This window comes from Limulus polyphemus, unplaced genomic scaffold (assembly GCF_000517525.1).
Source record: "Limulus polyphemus unplaced genomic scaffold, Limulus_polyphemus-2.1.2 Scaffold23, whole genome shotgun sequence".
In the NCBI taxonomy this organism is placed as follows: domain Eukaryota; kingdom Metazoa; phylum Arthropoda; class Merostomata; order Xiphosura; family Limulidae; genus Limulus; species Limulus polyphemus.
Window position 1 is genome coordinate 203,024 of NW_013665633.1, and position 10,512 is coordinate 213,535.

A 10,512-nucleotide genomic window follows, 5' to 3' on the forward strand; every position below is an offset into this window, starting at 1 on the left:
CAGACAAGAGTAGCCTAAGAGCCCTCTTGTGGTATCTTATAGAATTAGTCCGGTTCTTCTAACTCCATTAAGTGATGGGCCTGGTGGTTAAAGCGCTTGACTAGCAATCTGAAGGTTGCGAGTTCGAATGCCCGTCACCGAACATGCTCGCCTTTTCAACCGTTGGGGTGTAATAATGTGACGATTTTGGTAAAAGAGTAGCCCAAGAGTTGGCGGTAGGTGATATTGATTAGCTTCATTCTTTCTAGTCTATCACATCTAAATTAGGGACGGCTAACGCAGATAGTTATCGTGTAGCTTTGAGCGAAATTCAAACCAAACCATTAAGTGATAGTGACACCTGACGACATATAAAGAACCATGGTAATTTCTTTCCACTGTCTACTTTGACGTCAGAAGTAAAGTGATATTTATAAACGTATTAGTTCAACCTTTAGGTTAAGTCCTATTCTATATTTTTACAGCAAATCATGAATTTTCGCTGCCGACAGGTAACACATTGAACACAAATCAAAATAAATTAACATCGGCTTAGCGAAAGGTTATTTGTTTATTATTTAGAACAAAGCGTGGGAATCGAACTCCGGAATTTAGCGTTGTAGGTTCGTAGACTTACCCCTTTCTCATCGTGGGACGCTTGGCGAAAGAATAACAAATTTAAACTTGTTCCGTTCGTAAAATATATATATATATATACAAGTAAATGGAGAACTGATAGGAGAAGGTACATTTAACATGTAACTAAACCGGTAATTACTTACGCTGACATAAATAATACTTAGACCCTAATTGAAATTACGCTCCATTTGCTAAACCACTTGAGTTTGCTAACAGTTCATCGACACCAGGCCTGAAAACACTCATATTTTACGAATTTCCATGCAGAAATAAATAGACAAGTAGGATGACATCAGTGTTTTTACTACAAACCCAATGTACGTTCACGTACTCTGTTGTAGAGCCGTATACGTACAAACATACTTAGTTTTGTACTTTCTTCACAAGAAGGTAAACAACTTTTGCTTGTTTGTTTCTTAGCACAAACATACACAATGGACCATCTGTACTCTCTTTATTGCAGGGACTAGAAACTCAAATTTTAGTGTAGGAAGTTCGTAAGCTTACCGCTGGCCGTGGTAGAAAAAAGAAAGAAATTCTTTGTAACGTTAACTGCCAGTGTTTTACGTGTATGTTACATTAGATTTATTCATCATGTTATCTTCGAACGTTCTATGTTTGATAATCCTTGTAATCTCAATCATTTTATTCCATTACAGTTTAAAATCACCAGCCCGAAAAGCTGTGAACATTAAAACAAATATATACTTTCAGTATTTGTCTTCAGTTAATCAATTATTAAGGCCAAACCTGATTATATATATATATAACACATCATTACGATTATCAGGTTCTTTTTTCAGTGCCATATTGTGTGACAATATGTGCATTATAAAGAAGAAACAACAATGTACTTCTAACATAGAATTTCTGTACGTTTTGTTTACCACTGCCTATTGTTTAAAAACGAGTCGTCTTTTTACCTAGCAATATATTTATAAGTAGTTGGAGTACCCGTCCCCTGGACGGAAGTTATGTAAATTCATGATTAATGAAAGGTTATTTTAGGACATGAAAAGTTACTTCCTTTATATGTAATTGTAAAAAACGCCCAAAATAAACTGCAAAACACTAAATGTGTAACCATCCAACAAACTTTCATGCGAAAATTGGGGAAGATTCATCAACAGAGAGCGAAGTAGTGGAAAAAAAATGCAAAAACACCCATAAAAACCGCAAAACGCAAAACTAAAAATCTGTATGTATCTCCCCATAGACTCAATGATCCTCCATAGCAAATTTTGTGAAGGTTCATTTATAGGAGGCGAAGTAGTGGTAAAAAACGCCCATAAAAACCGCAAAATGCAAAACTGAAAATTCGTATGTATCTCCACATGGAACCAACAAACCTCCATACCAAATTTGGTGAAGATCCATCTATAGGTAGCGAAGTAGTGGTAAGAAACGCAAAAACGCAAAACGCCCATAAAAACCGTAAAACGCAAAATGCAAAACTGAAAATTTGTATGTATCTCCCCATGGAACAACAAACCTTCATGCCGAATTTGGTAAAGAGCCTTGAACAGGGGGCAAAGTAGTGGTTTGTTTGTTTGTTTGTAATTATGCACAAAGCTACACAAGGGCTATCTGTGCTCTGCCCACCACGGGTATCGAAACTCGGTTTCTATCGTTGTAAGTCCGCAGACATTCCGCTGTGCCACTGGGGGGCTGAAGTAGTGGTAAAAAAGGGGCAAAAAATGCTCATAAAAACCGGAAAAAATGCAAAACTGAAAATTTTTATGGATCTCTTCAATGAGCCAATGAACTTTCACTCCAATTTTGGTGAAAATCCATCCACACCTTGCGAAGTAATTACATGAACAGACAACAAACAATACTGTTATAGTTATACTGATATAACTTGATAAGACGCCTTATACATTAACTTGTTAGCTGATATATTTTGTCACGTTTGTTTTAGAACGTTTCGTTTTAATGTCTTATACTTCTGAAATTCAAATTAATCGTATTGCACTCTATGTGTTTGTGAAGTTTTTCTCTTCAGATAATATTAATATTATTAACTGCAACTTTTCAATAAGTGAGTTTCTGATCTTTTGTCTAATTAATAATGAAAGGTAATAAGATAATAATAATTTACTATGAATTTCATAGGGAGCATTTCGCAAATTTTGTGGAAGCCTATATTGGTATCAAATTTTATAAGAAAAAAAAAAGAGAAATAACGGCTTAAACCAGAACATTTAAAGTCTTATATTGTAACTATAATTAGCGTTTGAGATAACCTTTTGCCTCTAATCGCAGCCCAACTGTTCAGTTATGGTATTGATTGTTTGTTTATAATTAAGCACAAAGCTACACAATGGGCCATCTCTGCACTGCCCACCACGGGTATCGAAACCCGGATTTTAGTGGTGGAAGTCCGAAGACATACCACCGTGCCACTGGGGGCTTCAACATTTAGTTGTAGATAAAAGTTATTTTTGTATGGTTTTGTGTATTTATCTTTACCTTGATTTTGTACTTTTTGGCATTGCCATCCTTACATCGTATTTAACTTTTGAAAATTATTTTATTACTTGTATATACAATATTGTCTGCACACACAGGAATATGATCCCCGCAGTACTTTTTGTTGTTGTAAGTCCACGGTTGACAGTTCTTCTTGATTAATTTTTTTATGTTCAGGTTTTGTGGAGGCAGTTCTAATGGGTTAAAATATTCTCCTTTCTCATCTCGAATAAAGTAAACAAAGATCAGACAAGTTACTTCCATGAAAAATCCTTTGAAAATCGCATACCTCAATCAGCTGTAGAATGAAATCAGTATCCACGTTATTCTTTACGAAGACATATTGGTCAAGTAGCTGGATGCAGCACCTATTGATTGCTGCGCGATCAACCTTTTGAAAGGGACACTGGAAAAACCATCATCTTTGAACACTAGATGGTGTATGTAAACCAAGCAGGGAGGAATGGTGTACGCTGAGCAGGATAGCCTTACGACAGAACCGTTTGCAATGAACACTACGCTACAGGACTATTGTTAAGAAACACGATTGTTACAGAGAACATGACCGGACGTTGCGGCATAATGAGGCTCAGAAACCGTTTTAATACAACGTTCTCAACCTTTGCATTAGGTCGTCATAAAATTAACGCCGCTTTTTTTTTAGATAAAAAACCAGAACAACTTATATATCACAACAAAACATTTATTAAATGAAATAGTCTCCATTCTTATAGATGACGCCTTTTCATCTTACAATCAGGTTGTTAATGCTCTGATTAAAGAAATCACTTGGCTTTGAAGCAAAAACCATGTCGATGTCCTCTTTAACACCTTCCACATTTACATACGTTTTCCCATTAAGATGGTGTTGCAGCGAACGAAAATTATGGTAATCTGATGATGCCAAATCTTGAGAATATGGTGGGTGGGGGAGAACTTCCAAACCCAACTCCATAATCTTGTGTTGCGTCAAACGTGCCGCATGTGGACGTACATTGTCGTTGAGAAGAAGAACACCTTTCCAATTGATGAGTGAATAGCGTTTCTGATGAAGGGCTTGATTTAAACGTTCCAGTTGCTGACTATAGATCTCTGCGTTAAGAGTTTGCTGTAGATTGAGGAATTTAAAATGAATTACTCCTTTTATGTCCCACCAAATGCAAACCATTACTTTCTGCGGATGGAGTCCAGGTTTTCGAGTCGGAAGTGGTTTTTGTCTAGGACTGAGCCATTGTTCTTGGCGTTTAATATTCACATAGAGGATCCATTTTCCATCACCGGTGCCAATTCTGTCCAAAAATGGTTCACATGCATTACGCGCGAGAAGAGACGAAGCAATATTCACACGTTAGAAACGATGATAATCGGACAGTTCGTGAAGCACCCAAACAACTCCTTTATGGAGTTTTCCATATCCCTTAGATGTTTACGTATTGTTTCATCAGAGATGTGCAATTCCAGGGGCATTTCACGAGTGTGTTGCCTTGGATTAGACTCAATAAGCATCTTCAGAGCATCAATATCAATTCCAACATGTTGAACCCTCCCATCACAGTTTTTAAGGCTAAAGTCACCTGAACAAAATTTGCTGAAGCATCGTTGACACTCACGGACGTTCGAAACATTTCCATAAACTTCTTTGATATTCTTTGTGAATACAGAGGCGTTCTTTCCCTTATTGTATTCAAACAGCATTTCATGCCGAATGTTTGTCTCGTCGTGTGCGATAACTATAAGGGATTACAGTATACTAAACTTTACACATTATATAGGCGTTGCGTTTAACTATTATACATGATGTACGTTTTTGGGGTTGGTGTTTAATGAAAGTGTTCCAAAACGCGACATTAATTTCCTGACGACCTAATATTTTGTTTGTTAGTTTGTAATTAAGCACAAACTACACAATGGGATATCTGTGCTTTACCCACCACGGGTATCCAAACCCGGTTTCTAGCGTTGTAAGTCTGCAGACATACCGCTGTGCCACTGGGGGGGGGCAAATTTTGTAGAACAGCTCATGAGACTGTATTGGAACTGTGTCGTCATAAGTAATATACACGCACTGCAAAAGTGTAAAAGGCTTATAGTAAAGAAAACACAACTTTGGTACACGAAATTGATGTCATTAACAGCGTGAAATATTACTTGCACCTTTCCTCTGTATATCGAAACATTCAGTGAAATTATTAAGTCAACTGAAAGATACTGTAGATTTGTGACCAGTGTCAATGTGTCGTGGGAGAGTACATAAAATTTCTATTTTTTTTTCATTGTTAGTTCATAGAATTGAAGTTTAATATGGAAAGTCTGAGCAGCAGGGACATAACTTAAAGGAGTTATAAGATATCTCGCGTCTTTCGGCAGTTATGAGCAGTTTTACGTAATTTCCGGAGCAGTATTACATAATCTAAAAATACATGAACTGATTATAAACATTTCAAATACTTGAGTTAAATTTATAGTAACTCTTTCAAGAAAGTTTGATCCATCGAGTGTGAAACAGGACAGTAATAACACCAACAATAACAAGAAACTTTTTAGAATCATCTTATAACAAATTTTCTTGAGTTTGTTGTGGTATTATGGACACCGTATGGTATTGGAAATATAAAACTGTTCTATACACTAGAACTTCTTAGTGGTAACATTGAACATCAACATTTCATCTATACTACTACATCTAAAAGAACTTGGACCTTTTTTTTTTTAGGAAAAAAAACTAAAAAAAAACATTCCTCTATGGGGCCGTGGGTGTGTTATAAGCACTATTTCCTTAGATATTGTTATGGATTTCGCGCAAAGCTACACGAGGGTTATCTGCGCTAGCCGTCCCTAATTTAGCAGTGTAAGACTAGAGGGAAGGCAGCTAGTCATCACCACCCACCGTCAACTCTTTGGGCTACTCTTTTACCAACGAATAGTGGGATTGAGTGTCACTTTATAACGCCCCCACGGCTGAAAGGGCGAGCATGTTTGGTGGGACAAACCATTAAATATATAGATGTACAAAAGATGTGATAACGGTGCCGAATGAAATGTTTCCTAACAACTAGTAGTAGAAGTAATTAAAGTGATAGTGCTCTGAAAACACTCTCCTTTGTTTATGTTAATATATATTTTGTAAGACTAAATGTTATAGTAATTTAATATAGATTAAAACGTTTGGTCGTACTAAATGTTGCTAATTTAAGTAAAACTTTTTAGGCCTAGAATCACTAGTTAACACTAAGTTGCAGGAAAAAAAATATATATATAGTATTTTCTATCTAAGTGGCACCTTATGCAACATATGGACTAAACAGCCCTTAGGTTGAGACATAGCTATTTTTAACTTAGAATTACTGAACAGAAGGAGATCAGCTTATCAAATGCGCCAGCCGTCTACGAAGCTATGCTTAACCGAATAACAAGAGTTGATACTTGTCACAGTCATATATCACCCCCATATCTGCAGTATGAAGTGTGTTCGGAGATGTATCGTAGCTCGAACCCTGAACCTTCGGATATATAGCCCAGCATGGTAATCTCTAGTCCATACCGGCCCAAAAGTATATTTTTAAATCGGAAACAGCATGAGCATCCACAGAATTTATTCCTGATGTGTGTGTGGGGGGGGGGGGGCGCAAGCTATGGCAGAGAGCAGACCAGCGATGCTCCAGCTGATTATAGCTTATTTATGTAAACCTAATTTCATCATTTATATTTCAATACTATTGTTTTATAATATATATTTTTTAAATAAATTACTCAAATTTTCTTATGAAATTCCGGGGGTTAAATTCCCCACTTGCCCCATTCTGCGGATGCCCATGGGAAAACATTGTTAGGTCCCCTATGCAGAGAAAAAAGGAGTTTTCTTCTTTAGTTGAGCGTAAACTGTTGAACGTCCTGTAGACCTTCGTGAAACAGTCATCTTTAATTTTAGGATCTGGTGCGTTTACATCCTTTAAAACCTTAGTACACAACAAATTAGCTGTTTCTTTTTAACTTTCTTTCTAAGTAAAAAAAAAGTGTTTTTTTCTCTGATTCGCCTAAGCTTGATTTTGTAATTTCTTTGTTTTTTTGTATTTCATTGTAAACCATTTGTAGTACGTGTGTGTGTGCGTTGTTATAGCAAAGACACTTTGAGCTATCTGCTGTGTCCACCGAGGGGAATCGAACCCCTGATTTTAGCACTGTAAATCCAAAGACTTACCACTGCCCCATCGGGGGGCCCATTTGTAATAAAACGAAACAAATCATTTTACGATTTTAAAACTGAGTCGTTAGAGGGCTATTACTGGTCAAAAAGCGAAACGATCTTACTATAATTATCAGGAAATTTCAGAAGGTGAAGAACTGCAAGTTAGAGTGAAACTTTTTTGAAACGAGCTGCAACTTTAACGCTTCTCAAAAATGTAAGGCAACTAGTTACTGAGTAATGGATTATACTGTCTTGCGCTGCTTTGTAGATATGTTATTTGAAATGGGTGAATTAACGGGAGAAAACTTCGGTTTTAAAATATTCGGTATTTTAACTATGCTTTTGCTGTTTCAAATTGTTGTTTTAACGCCTGTGTTTATTCTGAAAGACTTTAACTATTTTTGAATGTTTATTTAATATGATGTTTTATTTACAGAAGAAAGGGGAAAATTATTAACTTATGATACAGGATAGGGAAATCATTTGCAAAAAAGTGTCCTTGTTTCTAACGATCTTTCATAATGTAAAACACGGTTTTACTAAAGCACAATATATGTCCTTCTTTTATAAATATTATCTTGTTTTTTAAAGTGTTTCAATATGTGATACTGTTGAAGACTTTAACACGAGCTATGTCCACTCACGTCTGCTGTGAACTGCATTAGCATAAAAAATATAAAGTGGATCCTAACAGTTCCTTTGTATTATAGTGGGACATAATTAAGAACAAAGGAAGTCTTCTTCTAGCCACTAGCCTCATCAACCTGTCTTCAAAAGACAAATGGAAGTCATTAGACGACCTTAAAACTGTATACAGATTAAAACTTGAAGAACCGGAGGTAGGTGGCGTTGCTAATTTAGACAATTCAGACAATCAAGTTTTGGTATAAAAAAAAAATCTGACGATTCTTTGATAAAATAGGTAAACCAAAAAAGTCTAGTGTGTATGTGTGTTCAAGTCCTACGTTATTAAATGCCATGAAATTCGAACTTATTAAAATAATTAATTCTTACTTCTGGAAATGTTCATTTTGAACTTCAGCAATGGATGAAAATGGTTAAGTGCTTATTTTTAGGCAACATTAATAGTAAGCTTAAGAAGTTTTCCTAAAACAATGCTCTGTTAGGAAAGTTTTCCTGCTTTGAATTAGCAAATAGGAAATATTTCCAATCAATGCAATCTTTACTTTACACTCTCTTAGTGTATCAAGCCTCTATTCTTTAACACAAATATAAGCGCAGAAAAGCAAGAGTTTTATAACGAACTATTCTGTTTAGCAATTCAAACTTAATAATTAATCAAGATTTGTTTAGGGTACACAAATCACGGGATTTATTTTTCATATTAAACAGAAACATCACTAATTAACCTAAACTTCGAAGGCAATTTTTCAATACTCGGTACACCTCCATTAAACAGATTAAGATATCGAATAAACTTTAAAAAATGAACTATGAAAATATCAAGCACACCATTCATATATATAAAAAAAAATAATAAGTGCCTTGAGTAGTGTATGTTGATGTACTTTGTTGATGACAGTCTGGAGATATATGAACTTATCACAGTATTGATATATCTGGTATACTTTGTTGACGACAGATTGGAGATATGTGAACTTATCGCATGTTCGTATATCTCAAATATGTAGTGATATTAATAATGTGAGGAGATCTTTAGTTGACTTCATGTTATTCCTTGAACAGTGTATTAAGTACTGGACAGAAGACAGGTGGTTTGGCTTGCAGCGTGTCCAAGGGGCCAACCCTGTTCTTATCTCACAATGCAAGGAAATCCCTTCAAAGTAAGATAGGTTTCTGAATATTTTTAAGGAATAGAAAGGAATTATTTTTCCTGTCCTTTGTGAAATCTGAAATTCAACTCTTAAAGTTTATAATTTCGTAATAAATCTACCAAACTTTTCTACCTTTTCGTATAGATAAATATATAATGATTTTCTGTTTTGTTCACAGTTTATAAAGCTTTTAATTTAAGAATGTTAAGATGCATGAACTACACCCTATCGCTAACATATTGTTAAGCTCATTGTAACTAATCTAGTTAGCTCAAACTTGGTGAAATATGAATAAACTTTAAGTATTCCTGGAAAAATAACAATGAGAAAATATGGCTATTTAGCGAATGGAAGCGCGAAGTTCAGGCTTAGAATTGAACGTTCTTTGTTTTTCAGAGTATTTGAGCTTGGTATCTCATTACATAATTAAAAGCAATATCGCAATTTCTAAGCTAATTAATTTTATCGATGTGACAATCAAATACAATGATATAGTATCATTATAACAAGTTGTCTTGTATAGGTAGATTATAACTTTTTTCTTTTATTTTAATCGAAAATATTCAAACCTTACTTTATGGACTGAAGTTAATAATGATGTATTATAAGCCTAAGTTACATCATACTCTGTATTATCGTTTTAATCCAATAGGAAAGGACGTTCTGTTGGTGCTGTTACAAAACTGTGCCCAAATTTAAACAGTCATCTATAATAGTAAAATATCGCTTTTAATATAGAAAAAGATGTTACCTTGACATACAATAAAGTGCTATTTAGTTTAAACCTGTGGCTCGATAAAATTTAACATTTATTATAATGGCTGTGATAAAATACTACTTAAAGTTTTGTCGATTTGTTAATAGATTTTCCACATTATATTCTCGTAGAATATATAACTTATTTATTTTTAACAACTGCCATGTAAATCCTGTTTTTTTTTATTATCTCATTTGATAGGTTTGGTCTGGAAGATGGTATGATAGAACCTTTCCTGGAGGGTTTGACCTTAGAACAAGCTTTAGCTGCTAAACGGGTGTTTATAATTGATCTCGAGATTCTCAAGAACTTGCCTTGCAAAAATGCTCGATTGGTAAGTGTTGTCGGTCATTGTTCTGATGAGCGAACTTTGAAATCAGGATCACTTTAACACAATATGTATTGTGTTATTTGAAGATTTTTCTCGTCCTGCAAGTTTTTCTACGTATTAATAAAGTGTGTTTCTATACTTAATATGTCCCGACCTCACTCAGTAGCGTAGGAAGTTATTTTTGCCAGGGTGAGCGACTTTCAACGAACCAGACATTGTCCGATATCACTCACATACGAAGGGTATTCTTATTGAATAACTAATAACAAACCAGTGAGACTATATCATATGTGAGTTATTTTTGAAAAATTTGACGAAGGAAACCTAGAATCTTTAAATGGAAATTTTGTTG

The 10,512-nt window shown here is 35.0% G+C and overlaps 2 protein-coding genes across 2 annotated transcripts in view; both read left to right on the forward strand.

Annotated features, from left to right (window-relative positions):
* The window catches only part of LOC106458460 (allene oxide synthase-lipoxygenase protein-like), a 15,171-nt gene extending 7,005 nt beyond the window's left edge, over window positions 1-8,166 (forward strand). The window contains exon 2 of the mRNA XM_013917982.2: window positions 7,987-8,166. Coding sequence (XP_013773436.1) covers window positions 7,987-8,166 — 180 coding nt within the window. The remainder of the gene's footprint in view (window positions 1-7,986) is intronic.
* Window positions 7,971-10,512, forward strand: part of LOC106458610 (arachidonate 12-lipoxygenase, 12R-type-like) — a 27,448-nt gene continuing 24,906 nt past the window's right edge. The window contains exons 1-3 of the mRNA XM_013918137.1: window positions 7,971-8,115; window positions 8,984-9,081; window positions 10,031-10,163. Of these exons, the coding sequence (XP_013773591.1) occupies window positions 10,050-10,163 (114 nt within the window). The 5' untranslated portion in view covers window positions 7,971-8,115; window positions 8,984-9,081; window positions 10,031-10,049. The remainder of the gene's footprint in view (window positions 8,116-8,983; window positions 9,082-10,030; window positions 10,164-10,512) is intronic.